This window comes from Pseudophryne corroboree, chromosome 6 (genome assembly GCF_028390025.1).
Source record: "Pseudophryne corroboree isolate aPseCor3 chromosome 6, aPseCor3.hap2, whole genome shotgun sequence".
NCBI lineage: Eukaryota > Metazoa > Chordata > Amphibia > Anura > Myobatrachidae > Pseudophryne > Pseudophryne corroboree.
Genome location: NC_086449.1, coordinates 172,404,284 through 172,419,207, shown reverse-complemented (window position 1 = coordinate 172,419,207; position 14,924 = coordinate 172,404,284). Strand labels below are relative to the sequence as shown.

General features: G+C 49.8%; 1 protein-coding gene across 1 annotated transcript in view; it reads right to left on the bottom strand.

Annotated features, from left to right (window-relative positions):
* SLC4A5 (solute carrier family 4 member 5) overlaps positions 1-14,924 on the bottom strand; it is a 176,365-nt gene that overhangs the window by 31,640 nt on the left and 129,801 nt on the right. The window contains exons 14-15 of the mRNA XM_063932112.1: positions 14,409-14,542; positions 1,428-1,699 (exon numbers count right to left, since the gene is read on the bottom strand). Coding sequence (XP_063788182.1) covers positions 1,428-1,699; positions 14,409-14,542 — 406 coding nt within the window. The remainder of the gene's footprint in view (positions 1-1,427; positions 1,700-14,408; positions 14,543-14,924) is intronic.

Here is a 14,924-nt window from a genome sequence, read left to right as displayed (position 1 = left end):
AAGCACTATGGAGAGATTACACTGTAAATATATAAAGCAATAAATTGTCTTTAAAAGTGACAGGGGTCTTCCTAATGTTAGACCCCCTCCTTGATACATGTGGGGGGCAGAACAGAATTAGAGCAGGTTATCCCAAGTGAAACAGCCCTTCGAATGTTTGTCAGCTTCCTACATTTTGTAAAACTTTACTAAATGCATCAGGGGAAACAGAAGTGAACAAGTGGATAAATTGCTCATAGCAACCAACTTCTAGCTGGTATTTATCAAGTACATTCTATAAAATGGTTGCTATTGGCGACTGCTTGCTCACTCATAGACTCTTTAGAAGGTTTTATACAGCCCCTAGCAGGAGATGTATCAATCTTCAAGAGAGATAAAGTGGGCATAGTAACCAATCAGCTTCTGTCATGTATCTAGCACAGCTATAAAATGACTGTTTCAATTTAATTTGGCAACTTATGAACTTTATCTTTCTCTAAGGTTTAATAGATCTCCGTCTATTTTGATGAATATTTATCAGGCGATAGTAACCCTTTCAAGCTATCCCATGTACTTATGTAGAACACAGGTTAAAAAAAAAACACTCTTTACCTCCTTTTTGCTGTTCAATATATATTAGATACATGTGACAAAGTGTCTATAACCCTTGGATGGAGATAAAGTGGACGGAGATAAAGGGGGTCATTCCGACCCGATCGCATGCTGCGCTTTTTCGCAGCTGTGCGATCGGGTCGGAACTGTGCATGCGTGGCGGCCGCATTGCACACCGTGAAGGAAGCGGTCGCAGCGGCGACTGCAAGAAGATTGACAGGAGGAATGCGTATACGGGCGGCAACTCACCGTTTTTGGGGAGTGGTGAGTCCAACGCAGGCGTGTCCAGGCGTTTGGAGGGCAGATGTCTGACACCAATTCCGGGACCTGCATCGCTGGAAGGATCGCACAGGGTAAGTAACTCTTACCCTGGTCTTCTTTTACAGGAAGCTTTTTTTGCATAGCAGTGCTGCACGAGAGTTCGCAGCCCTGCTATGCAGAAATACACTCCCCCATAGGCGGCGTCTAGTTGATCACACGGGCAGCAAAAAGTTGCTACGTGCGATCAACTCAGAATGACCCCCAAAGTACCAACCAACCAGCTCCTGTCATTTTTCAAACCCAACCTGTAACTTGGCAGTTAGGAGCTGATTGGCTTATACTTTATCTCCGTCCACTTTATCTCCATAAAATGCTTAGTAAATAGAACCCCAAATTTCTAATCTGCTTACTTGAATCTGCAAGGCCACCAGCCTTTTGGTAAATAATAAACCTATTTTCTCTTATGGCATGTTTTTAATCAAGCACTTTTAATGAATATGATCCATTTATCATCATGTCCCTTTTTATATTGTTTTGTTACAATATTTCAGTCTCCATCTAATGTGCCCACTGACCTGGGTCAGGAGCCACACATTCACATCTGTATGTTGTGACGTAGTCGGGTTTGAAGTCAGAATTGATGGGGTAATATTTGAAGGCTCCAATCATCTTTTTAATGGCATCATAAATGAAGATGAAGCTGATGAGCGTAGAGAACCCCTCCTCTGTGAAACGCGTGATGTACTTAATAATGAAGCTGGCGTCTGTGGCGACCAAAATAAGGCACTGCAGGGCTGAGTGGAGACCAATCCACAGGCGGAATTCCATGTAGTCTATTTCATTGCTCCTGCAATCAGATGGCTCTACCAGTTAAAACCAGAAATTTGTAATACTCAAATCTTCTAAAGTGGAGAAGTGGAGGAGTTGCTATTGTCAACCAATCAGCTTATAGCTACCATTTATCTAGAACATTTTATGGAATGATAGGTAGAAGCTTATTGGTTGCTATGGGTAACTTCTCTTTAGGAGGTTTGAGACCTCTCCCCCTAAAGAGAGAAAGCAGTAAAATCAAGGTCTGTATACTGTGCATAAACTTTTCATGTGCAGAAATCAGTTGTTGTTTTTTAATATTTTGGAGCAACACTGAACATTGTCATACAGGGTCGGACTGGCCCACAGGGGAACATGGGAAGCCCCTCCTGGTGGGCCCCACTGCCTCTGGGCCCTCCTCCTCCTCTAGGGATCAGGTTTATTATATAGTCACCAAGGGAGACAGAACATGTACTCTGTAATGGCTAGCCAAACCTCTGTGGTGGCTGTCCACGCTCCCACTGGAGCCTGGCCACACCCTTAAGCATGGGCCCCTACAACAGTATTCCCTCCGGTGGGCCTTTCATGCCCCAGTCCGACACTGTTTTCACAGATACATATATATTCCAGTACAATGTGCACATCAATTTACTCAGGACAGAGAAAGTTTGCACTATATGAAAGAAGTCTTATATACAATAGATGCCAGGAAATATAAAATAGCAGTTATACAAGTGAATAATAAGGGGTTTATTCAGGTTTGTTAGCAAACCAAAAAAGTTAGCAGATGTAACATGTGCAGAGAGAGTTATATTTGGGTGGGTTATATTGTTTCTGTGCAGGGTAAATACTGGCTGCTTAATTTCTACACTGCAATTTAGATTGCAGTTCGAACACACCCCACCCAAATCTAAATCTCCCAGCACAAGTTGCATCTGCTCCACCTGCAGTGCAACATGGTTTTGCCCAACTGCTAACTTTTTTGGTTTGCTAACAAACCAAAATAAGGCCCTAAATTCACAAATGGTCCAAAATATATTTATTTGTTTTACTAATGTTAGAAGTTATATAGAAAAAACAATGGCATACAATTTTGAAGCTGGTTACTAGACATTAAACTTTATTAGATTATATATACAAAAAGTCTTTTTGTCTACCGCCTCCAGCTGGTTACAGATAAACAGTGGAGAGATGGATCTTCATGTGGATATCACTGATCTCCTGCACTAATATGGGTGTAGGAACTTACAGAAGTGAGATGGGGAAAGTACAGTATGTTCTCTCATCTGCCCTACTCTGCCTCATTATCTGCTTTGAAAAATGTCCTTGGGCCCTGCTGCTGTACCTCTGCAGAGTGATCTGTGATCTCTGTGTGAGTATCTTATTTAATCTGTGCTAGACCAGAGGAGAGGTATTGAAAGACTCTCACGTAAAGTGCATAAGCCTTCAGGGGAGTAGTTGATTTACCGCTAGGCAACATAGGCAGCCACTTAGGGCCTAGCGGGTCCAAGGGGGCCCACCATATTGAAAGAACCTGCAGCCAGCAGCATTACATTGAGTCAGTTTGACTCACTTGGGGCCTAGCGGGTCCAAGGGGGCCCGCCGCATTATTGAAGGAACCCGCAGCCAGCAGCACTGCAATCACTGGCATATCTATAATGGGTGCAATGTGTGTAGTGCACACGGGCCCCTGAGTCCAGTGGGGGCCCCCACCGCACACGCTGCACCCATTTTCTAAATACTCATCCCTCTGGAGTCCCACGCCAACGTCCGCGGCGATGTTAAAACTCAGTGAAAATGGTACAGCAGCCATTTTCACAGAGTTCTGCGCATGCGCAGTACAAATATCACTAGGAAAATGCCGCCACGCCATTTTCCTGGAGATCTGCGCATGCACAGTAGAGTCTGAGTGTTCTAGTGCTCAGACTCTCAGCGCTGCCGGCAGAGAGGAGGGGGCCAGAACAGAGGAGGCTGCACTAGGGCCTCCTCCTCTCTTAAAGCGCCCCTGATTGCAATGAGTTAGTTTGACTCTTTTTATGCAGCTGTTCGCAGCAGACCGCCATTCCCCTGAGGCTGCTAGGCTGCTGTCTGAAGTGCAAGCCGGAAGGGGAGTGGAATAGTCAGAGGGGAGGAGGGTATGTCGTCCCTTCCCCTCCCCTTAAAGAAACACCAGAAAGCGGGAGCAGGTAGGGAACATACACTGACTGGGGACCTGCTGCTACAATCAGTGTGTGTGTGTATATGAAGGGGGGGGGGGGCTATGGATTGTCTGAGGGAAGGGGCACAAATCGGCATCTTGCTTAGGGCCCCATGACGTCTACATCCGCCTTTGCTTCGGGTGTGGTATTGAAGGTCGACAGTAACTAGGTCGACAATGTCTAGGTCGACCACTATTGGTCGACAGTAACTAGGTCGACAGGGTGTCTAGGTCGACAGGGTCTTTAGGTCGACATGTTCTAGGTCGACAGGTCAAAAGGTCGACATGAGTTTTTTATGTTATTTTGGTGTTGTTTTCTTCGTAGAGTGACCGGGAACCCCAATTAGTGCACCGCATCCCCTCGCATGGTGCCTTCGCTCCGCTACCGCTTCGCTCGACACAGATTACCGTTCCAATCGTAGTCCATGTGGATCGTTAAGTATGAAAAGGTTCAAAAAAAGAAAAAAAATTGTGAAAAACTCATGTCGACCTTTGACCTGTCGACCTAGAACATGTCGATCTAAAGACCCTGTCGACCTAGACACCCTGTTGACCTAGTTACTGTCGACCAATAGTGGTCGACCTAGACATTGTCGACCTAGTTACTGTCGACTTAGAGACCGGATCCCTTTGCTTCAGGGTGATTTACATATGGTATTATTTGTAATTCTCAAATTAAATCTGCAAATAATATGTGTCAGTCTCTTTTTTTAAGATCACTTTTCTTTTTTTGATATTAATGAAGTGGAATTTTGGTTAATGTATTGAAAAGCGTGTGTGTGTTTTTTGGGTGGTGAAGGGGATAGAGTATCCATATCATGCAAAAAATATGATCCCAGTGATAGATGTAACCTAAACTCTTCTACTAGTTGGGTGAGGAAGATGTGTGTAATGCCCACAACACACACAGAGGTGATCATCTCCGTGAAGGAAGGATAGACCTTAGACTTCCCTGTGTGTTCTCCTAACCTACCCACAGGGCATCTATCCATTCCTTCTGCCTGAACCAGCTCCACCACGAATTCGCAGGGAGTGTACCTTAACCAATCGGAAATCTGCCTACTACTCGCCAAAACGGTATCCAGAGCCCAGACCGCGATTGATTTGAGGACTCCAGCCTATTACCTGCATTTGGCTCAGGAGAGCTTTCCTTCGGCGGGAAACTTAAAGGGACATACCGCAAGTCGGTCTTTGATGAACAACTTTTGGAATACAATATGAACAAGTGTTTCCACTAGTCCTTGGCAATTGGAGCATCAAAGGAACAGGCATATAAAGAAGGAATAATACAGCTATTTGAACTGTGCCAGTGGGTGAGAACTTGCTTTAATGGGAATTTTTTTAATATGTATTATAATGTTTTTATGTATTAATTGCTACAAAACTATTTTAAAAAAGTGATACTATTGCATTTGATTGAATAAAAGCACACATATAAGCGCTGCTCCAGTTCATGTTTAATAGTGTTCTCCTAACAGGCTGTGTCATGAGAGCAACATTTTCATTATTTTAGTTGACTAGGAAAGCCGCGGTCAGGAAACTGTTCCTGGTCTGAACGACCTTAGCTTATCGCAGCTTGTCCTCTCCCAAAATGTGTTGTTTCCTGGTTGTGGGCCCCTCTGTTGGGAATATTCAACTTATCGTATGAGCAATTGATTAACTAGTTCCACTTTTCCTCTCCTCTGTAGGTGCCATGATTCCCCCCATCTCTCTAGCCTACTGCCAGCAAGCCAAATGTGGGGTGTACACTGACAGGCTGGCATTGTCTCTGGGAAATAATGTAGACAAAGGGATCCGCCTCCCACAGTTATATGTGGGAGGAGACATAGTGGAATATGGAGGCTGTTGGGGTGTGTGGGATATTAACTTCATGGTTTGATGATGTTGGGGCTATTTATTTATAGCGGGTGATGCTGGGGGGAATTTAATTGTGGGAGCTATTTAATGGTGGTCCTTAAGTATGGCATTTCATTTAAGCAACATGGGGCTACTACTTTAATTCTGGGTGATTCGGGAGCTATTAATTGCGGGGCCGAGTTGGGTAGAGGAGGGCTATTTATTAAATGTGAATGCTGTTAATTTGATGTCAGTTTGGGCAGGATGTATATACTGTAGGATACCAACGTCTCCCTTACTCACAGCTCAGGAGAACGAATTGACAGAATAGGAGAGGAGTGGGTTAAACCTCAGCTAGTCTGGGGGCAGGACGGTAAGGCATTATGGGAGTTTTATTGTTAGCCAATAGGAATGAATGTTGGGGGTAGGTGGAATGGGCTCTTAAGCCTGAGAAAGGGGATGGGTCAGCCTCTTCTGCTTTTGTCGTGGTGAGGGTGAGTGCTCTACCCCCCTTTGTCTCTTGCTGTGCTGCATCTTAATTTTAAGTGCTCTTGTCATAGCTGCTGTTGCTGTGCCCCCTCTGTCCTCATTGCCCGGGATTATACATTAGCCTGACATGCCCCATCCTCGCCGCTCCTCTGCCCCTCCTGCCCGCTTCCTTGATGCGGCCCCTACCCGGGAGCCGGCCTCCGGTGCAACAGGCCGGAGTGCTCTGCTCACGGCCGCGTCTGTGCCTGCTGGCGCTGCTGCGGGCGTTCGTTCTCGGGTGCGCGCGCGGCGCGTGCGTCCCCCCCGTCGCCGGCTAGGCCGCAACCGCCAGGGGATCCCTCCGGCGCACCTGCGGCTGAAGTTGGGCTGGGCGGCGGGCGTGTGCGGCGTGCAGCGGGCGGCCGGCGGGGAGAGCCAGCCGGGAAGCCCGCTGGCATGGATTCTCCGCCGGCTGCTGCGGTGCGGGGACGCGCGCATGCGCGTTCCCTGCGCTCTCCACCGCTGAGAGTCACCAGAGGCTCCCCAGAGCATGAGGGGATTGCCTCTATGGAGGGGGACGGCGAACCTTCCACGGGCCGTCCGGTGAGGCTGGTGCAGTCCGGATCGCGAGCGCGCGCATGCGCCCGTGGGGCAGCTGGACTCCCGGGGCGCTCTCCCCGCTCTGACGGGGGGGGGGCTCCCGGGGGCCTCTGGTAGTGACGGCGGGGGGCCCGAGGGTGGGGTTTCTGGCTGGTGGCAGAAGGCAGCGGGTTCTCCCGGTGGGCGGGGCCAGTGGGGGCTGGAGCGGCTCGGTGGCTCGAGATGCACCGCAGGGAGGAACAGGGGTTATTGGGGCGGCTAGTGAAGGTTCCCGGCGGCGTGCCGGCGCGGTTCGACCCATCCCGGCTGTGGACCCGGGGGCTGGGGGGACCTCTGGAGCTGCGGCTCCGGATCCCTCTGCCGTTGCGTCGGCACTATCGGCCATGACAGCGGCGTTTGCGCCGTTTTTGTCAGCTTTGTCCCCGGGTGGCGTTTCATCGGTTCCCGCTGCGGGCGACGCAACCGTTCCCCCAAGTGCGTCTGACCCAGCCATGGCGCAGTTTCTACAGGCGTGTCGCAGTCTGGGCTCCGCCGCTGCATTGCTGGGTAGCACTACCCCATCGCCCGCGGGGGCGTCTGCTTCCATGCCCGCCAGGGGGGCTTCGGCTCCGGGGGCGGTTGTCCCTTCTTTTTCAGGTGCGGATCCGGATAGCGATCGGGACGAGGAGCCGGTCGTGGCCGTCGTATCGCCTTCAGGAAGCGGGCTCGCCGGTGAGTGGGACACCGATACTGTTGCTATGTCGCTGGGGTCCTCTTCTTCCTCGTACGGCAGTACGTCGAGTAGATCTTCCTCTTCTTCGTCGTGCCAGTCTGCGGTTAGTAGCACCGCGAAGGCTAGGAAGAGGGCTATCAGGTACGCGCGGCGTGAGGCGCGGCACCGGGATAAGCGGTCTCGGAAGAGTAGTGGTAGTTCTCGACGGGAAAGGAGGAGGCGTAATTTGCCGGGCGTGGTTCACTGCGAGTACACGGCAGTCTTGCGGGGATTGCGGGAGAGTTGCAGGAGGAAGATTAGACGGGGGGAATACGTCGACCTCTTTACGTTGATGGAGGACACCAAGAGGGAAGGTAAGGAAGCGCTCGCGAAGGGTGGTATAGGGACGGAGGCCTTTCGATCGTATGACAACTGGTTGGCGGGCTTCTGTGTTTTCGCGGCGTGCTACTTGGAGGATCGCCCTGATGAACACATGAACGTCATCAGGTATATTCACCTCGTGCATGACATGCAGCGTCAGTCTAAGGACGATTCGTGGCTGCAATACGACAAACAGTTCCGTCAGAAGCACGATTGCCTACACGTCATTGACTTCGGATGCAAAGACGTGGAGGTGTGGCTTCAGGTCACGCGAGCGCAGGATGGGAAGATGGTGGCTATGGGGGCGCCGGTGGCGCAGGCCGCTACGGCGAGTCAGTTTCGATCAGCGGTTGATGGTCCGCCGCGCCGCCCTTGGAACGCGGCCCGTTCTCCGCAGCAGACGCCGGCAAAGGGGACGTGTTTCGCGTTCAACAATGCCACGTGCCCCCTGGGGCAACGGTGTCGTTTTCGACACCTTTGCTTGCGATGTAACGGATCCCACCCTGCTTCCAATTGCTTCCGCGGGGGGCGTCCTGGTGCCAAGGCGGCTGCTGGCCCTGCCGGAAGAGCAACGGGTGGGCTTGCCGCTAGTTAGGGCGCCGACCCCGGTTCGTTTGGGGGCCATGCTAAAATGGTTAGGATGGTACCCAAACACAGACGACGCAAGATTTCTGCGGGAGGGTTTTGCGTTGGGTTTTCGTTTGCCTGTGGTGGGGGATGTTTTGGTTCGGGCAGCCAGGAACCTGCAGTCTGCCCGGGATTTCCCAGACGTGCTTCGAGGTAAAGTGGAACAGGAGGTTCGCCTGGGGAGAATGGCGGGCCCCTTTGCGCAGCCACCTATCGAGGATTTGATAATTTCCCCGGTGGGGGTTGTGCCCAAAAAGGCTCCGGGTAAGTTTCGGCTCATTCAGCATTTGTCTTATCCATCGGGGTCCTCGGTGAACGATGCGATTTCGCCGGAAGATTGTTCGGTGGTGTATCAGTCCTTTGAGGATGCTCTGGGCTTGGTCCGGGAGTGTGGCCCGGGGGCCCTCATGGCTAAGCTGGACGTTGAATCGGCTTTTCGCTTGCTCCCTTTGCACCCGGAGTCGTTTCGATTCATGGGTTTCCGCGTCGGGAAGGAATACTTCATTGACAAGTGTCTGCCTGTGGGGTGTTCCGTTTCGTGTGCCTTTTTTGAAAAGTTCAGCACCTTTTTACATTGGTGCGTGGAGTTTTCTTGCGGAGGTAGCGGGATTGCACATTACCTGGATGATTTTTTGTGCATGGGGCCCGCACACTCTCCTCGCTGTGGTTTCCTGCTGTTCTCGCTGCGGGCATTGCTGGGGCATTTTGGCGTCCCGGTGGCCGAGAAGGAGACGGAGGGGCCCCTCTCCTGCTTGTCATTTTTAGGTATCGAGATCGTTACGGTCGCGGGGGCGTGCCGGCTGCCTCAGGACAAGGTCGTGCAGCTACGGGAGTCCATTGCGCAGTGCTCGGAACGAAGTAAGGTTACTTTGCGGGAGGCGCAATCCCTCTTAGGTCAGTTGAACTTTGCCTGTTGGGTGATTCCCATGGGCAGGGTTTTTTGCCGGAAGTTGGAGCGGTCCACGGCCGGGGTGTCCAGGCCGCACCATTTTGTCCGTTTCTCGGCAGAGATTAGGCGGGACCTCGCTATGTGGGTTTCGTTCCTAGCGGATTTCAATGGTGTACGGATCTGGATGGCCCCGCTCGTAGACAGTTTCGAATTGCAGTTGTTTACAGATGCGGCGGGCTCCTCGGGGTTCAGTTGAAACCTGGACGGGGCTTGGTGCGCGGCCTCTTGGCCCGAGTCTTGGTCGAGGGAGGGGCTGACCGGCGACCTGTTGTTGCTGGAGCTCTTTCACATCATGGTGGCCTTGGAAGTTTGGGGGGAGCGACTGCGCGATCGCAGTATTCTCTTCCGTTGCGATAACTTGGGGGTCGTGCACGCAGTTAACAACCAAAGGGCTAAGGCCCTGCGGGTCCTCCGAGTGTTGTCACAGCTCGTGCTAACCTGTTTGCGCTGCAATATTCTGTTTCGGGCGCAACACGTCCCCGGGGTAGATAATGGGATCGCCGACGCATTGTCCAGGGGGCAGTGGGATAGGTTCCGTTTGTTGGCCCCGGAGGCTGATTCGGTAGGTTTGCCCTGCCCTTCTTATGTTTGGCAGGTCATCATGGCGGATTGGAAGGGCTAGCAGAGCTGTCTTTGGCTCCGTCCACTCTCGCTGGATACCGTAGGGCTTGGAAGGAGTGGGAAGACTTTTCCCGTGACAAAGGGCCTAGATGTAAGAGGGGTCCAGAGCTTGTTTCTAGACTTCGTTTGGCAACTCTTCGTAACGGGGAGATCGAGGGCCGTGGTGTCTCGGTACCTCGCCGGGATATCCTTTTATTCTAAATTGAAGGGTATGCCGGATTTTCCGAAGGGTTTCCTGCTGGCAAGGGCGCTTAGAGGTTGGGCGCGTTCGGCTCCGGTGCCTCCCGATGGCCGACGCCCTATTGATGCGTCCCTGCTTTCTTCCCTCTTAGGGGCGGTGGCGGGGGTGGCGGACTCCCGTTTTGAAACGCTCCTGTTTCAGCTGGCCTTTTCCATGGCGTTCCATGGTGCATTCAGGGTTTCTGAGCTGGTTGCGGCTTCTAAGAAAACCGAGGCCTTTATGCGGCGCGCGGATGTTATCAAAAACTGATCAGACGGGTAGAGGGCATTGGCTCACTTTGACACCATGGGGTGGTGGGGACTGTTGTCCGGTGGCATTGGCTGGTCGGTATGCGGAGGTCAGGCCCTCGTCTGAGGGGTCTTGGCTCCTGCATTACGACGGGTCGCCATTGACGAAGTACCAGTTTACATGGATGATGCGGCGCTGCCTGTCCAGTTTGGGCCTCTCGCCTAGGGACTTTGGTTCCCATTCCTTTAGAATAGGGGCCGCCACTTCCGCAGCATCTGCAGGGCGCGCTGTGGATGAAATTAAGGCTTTGGGCCGCTGGAAGTCTGCGGCTTATAAGCGTTACATTCGGCCCGTTGTTGCGTAAGCGAGTTTGTTCTACTAACATGTTGTTTGTGTTACTACGTTGTGTGGTTCAGTTCAGTGTGTTCGTACTGTATTGTTTGTCTCCCCTGTCCTCCCTACTCGGATGGCTAGCTACTCGCCACTGCTGGCAGTGGGGGTCTGGAGTGCTTCGCGATTTTTTGCCTGAACTGACGAACTGATTTGGCTTAATTTATTCAATTCAGCTAATTGGCATCTAATTACAAGTTCCTCAGCAGGTTTTTACGTTTCACCTCCAGCCGAGCTTTTCTGTGTTCCCCCCAAACCCCCCCCCCCCCCCCTCTCCTCCCGGCTCTAACCTCCCCCCTCCCCTTTTTTGTTATTTTGTTTTTTCCTTTTGTGTCTTTCTGTTGCTTCGATTGGCCTGAAGCTTGTTCAAGAGGGAAGTTATAGTCCTCTATTCAATTTTTTCTTTTTGGCAGATCCTCGTTCTGATAGTTGGTTCCTGTTCTGGGCTGGGTTTGGTTTTGTCTCCCATATTCACATTTGTTTATCTGTTTTTCCCCTTTTAGGTTGGCGGATGGATGTGTGTGATGTGTGGGTGATTGGCCATTCCTATGTTTATTGGGCAGCCGAGTTTCTGGCTGCGGAAGGGGCTCCTTGCTTTGTGGGTTCGGATGAGGTGCGGTGGATAGGTGTTCGTGGTATGCTTTGGCATGACCTGAAAGCGAAGCTTATGGAGCAGGTTCGGCGGTTTGGCATCCCCAAACTGTTGGTGATTCACTTAGGAGGGAACGACCTAGGTAGGAGGAAGGCAGTGAATCTTCGATTGGCCATTATTCAGGATCTGCAAGTGATTTCGGGCGCTTGGCCAGGCTGTAGGCTTATCTGGTCTTAGTGCCGCGGTTGTGTTGGCGTGGAGTGGTGGATTATCGGGCGATCGATGTGGCTCGCCGGAAGGTGAATGCCGCGGTGGCTAAGTTTGTGGTGGCCCATGGCGGTGCTGTGGTTTGGCATCAGCGGATCAAGTTTCTTGACTTCTACTTGTTTAGACCTGATGGTGTGCACTTGACAGGACAGGGACAATCTATGTTTTTGGAGGATCTGTTTTCGGTGGTTGGTTCGGTAGGTTAGGGGTATGGTGGCAGGGCGTAGTTTCTGTGGAACAGAACTTCGCTGTTGGCGGGAAAGAACGTCAAGTTAACATTTGTTGTATTAAAGAGTGGATTGGAGGTCGTTTGGTGGTTGATTTTTAGGTGCGCTCTCCTTCGCTGACTGGGTTACATCTGCTGGACCGCCTTCACGGGGGCAGCCTCATCACCTTCATGGGTGGGTAGTCAGGATGGAGGTTGAGCGGATACCTATTTGTTTGTTGGAAGGTTTACGTCAGTTCTTTTTTATAAGATAGTTATCTATGGGATAGGGTTGTTTAGCCGCTCTTTCTGGCCACCATACTTACATACCACTAACAATTTCTGCCAAATTCCAGTCTCCGTGTCTTTATTTATTATAATTAAGTGTTAAGATGTTATAGTTTATGTTACGGACAATCCTCAGACTATATGAGGTTTAGGAGAACGAATTGACAGAATAGGAGAGGAGTGGGTTAAACCTCAGCTAGTCTGGGGGCAGGACGGTAAGGCATTATGGGAGTTTTATTGTTAGCCAATAGGAATGAATGTTGGGGGTAGGTGGCAGAGCCGGCCTTAGCTATAGGCAGGCTAGGCATTTGCCTAGGGCATTCAAGCATGTCTAGGGGCATCCAAGCATGTCCCTGCAGCATCTCATGCTGAGAGGGACAGTCCGCAAACTAACTGTTACTTTCCAAATGTATTCAATCAGTACTTGTATACACTGCTGTTTACATTTGTCCAAAAAAATGCACACTGTGCCTTAAACTCCCTCTGACATGCTTGAATGCCCCTGACTTGTGAGACCTCAGACAGACAGCAGAAGCCCAGTAAATGCAATTCCTGGACCTGTGACATTTTTACTGACTATATAAGGTTATTACTGGATGGCTTCTTATGATAACACGTGTATTTTGGAAGGCTGCTTCACAGAAACCTGACATCACCTATACTGCTTGTGCACATGGGGGAGGGGGACCCTGCCATCCTGTGTGTGTCCCTTATCCCTGTGCAAACCCCAGGTGTCTGCAAGGACATAACATGGGCAGTGTTCTCCCCACACTTTATTTCCTAGTCAGTCCATACCGTAAAATTCCCTTGCCATCTAGCACTGTAACGTGGTCAGTAAGTTGCGTTGTGCTATTTCTATATGAAACATCAGTGCAGTGTGACTTTTGGACAAATCAGACTGGAGGGCAGAGCATTTAGCTCCCACAGTATAAAGTAAAGGGCATGCAGTTAACGGGAGTAACAGACACCAGCAAACACACTGAATAGTGAAGAGAATGGACATTTTCTACATGTTTGATACTGATCTTTTTGTATAACCAGCAAGTGTGGCAGTATCTATGGCAGTATATGTGTATTATGGGCATTACTAATGTGGGGCATATGTGTAAGGTGCATTACTGTATGGCATTATGTGTATTATGGGCATTACTAATGTGGGGCATATGTGTAAGGTTCCTTTACTGTGTGGAATTATATGTATTATGGTCATTACTGTGTGGCATTGTGCAGAGTTGAACTGGCCCACAGGGTAACCCCCCGGTGGGCCCCACTACCTGAGCGTTGCAGGTACAGATGCAGAACTAGCGGCGGAGCTAGGGGGCACCAGACAAAATTTTGCCTAGGGCATCAAATTGGCTAGGGCCGGCTCTGGTAGGTGGAATGGGTTCTTAAGCCTGAGAAAGGGGCTGGGTCAGCCTCTTCTGCTTTTGTCGTCTCACCCTCCCTCCCTAATGGTGGTGTTTGCTTTATGTTGTTGCGTTGGCTATTTTCGTGCTGTGGTTTGTCACGGTTTGGTTGTGGCGGGAAAGAACGGCAAGTTAACATTTGTTGTATTAAAGAGTGGATTGGAGGTAGTTTGGTGGTTGATTTTTAGGTGCGCTCTCCTTCACTGACTGGGTTACATCTGCTGGACCGCCTTCACGGGGGCAGCCTCATCACCTTCACGGGTGGGTAGTCAGGATGGAGGTTGAGCGGATACCTACTTGTTTGTTGGAAGGTTTACGTCAGTTCTTTTTTATAAGATAGTTATCTATGGGATAGGGTTGTTTAGCCGTTCTTTCTGGCCACCATACTTTAGTTTAATTATTCACAGTTAATTGTTCACTTAAATAAATAGCTAACAATTTCTGCCAAATTCCAGTCTCCGTGTCTTTATTTATTATAATTAAGTGTTAAGATGTTATAGTTTATGTTACGGACAACCCTCAGACTATATGAGGTTTATTGCATCTCTGTGTTTACTAGATAGATATAAATTACCAACAATCAGCTCCTTTCTGGCATGTTAAACACAGCCTGTAACATGACAGTTAGGAGCTGATTGGTTGGTACTTTATCTTTCACAATGATTTGATAAATATTCCCCTTTGTATTGATCAATATAGCAGTGACATTTTATGAAGTTAATGGTAGATATCAGGACTACTTTCAGGAGCACAACTCACTTGCTGAAATCAAACAGGAGCTTTTCAAAGACAAGAATAGGTCCAGTGCTACTCAGGATGATAAGGGGCTGTCCAGCAAACATACAAAACACAGAGCCTGTCATTGCGGTACCAAGAAAGCTTTCCATCACACCCTGAAATGTAAAAATACATCAGGTTATTATTGCAGCAACAAAAATGTGAAAAAAGCATGAGAATGTAATAGCAACACCATATCTGTTGAACTGTGAGTTCAGTATTTGTTGGAGTCAGGGGTGAAGCTAGGCTTTCTGACACCTGGAGCAAACACCCACCCCAAGTGGATAGTAGTCACCCGCTACCTATATGACCACCACATAACATCACAGTGACCGCCATATAATGCAAAGAACATCACAATGACCATCATTTAATGCAGAGAACATCACAGTTGCCACCATATAATACAGAGCGCATCAGTGACTGCCATACAATACAGAGTTTATTAGTGACTACCATATAATATAGAGAGTATCGGTGGCCCCTATACAATACAGA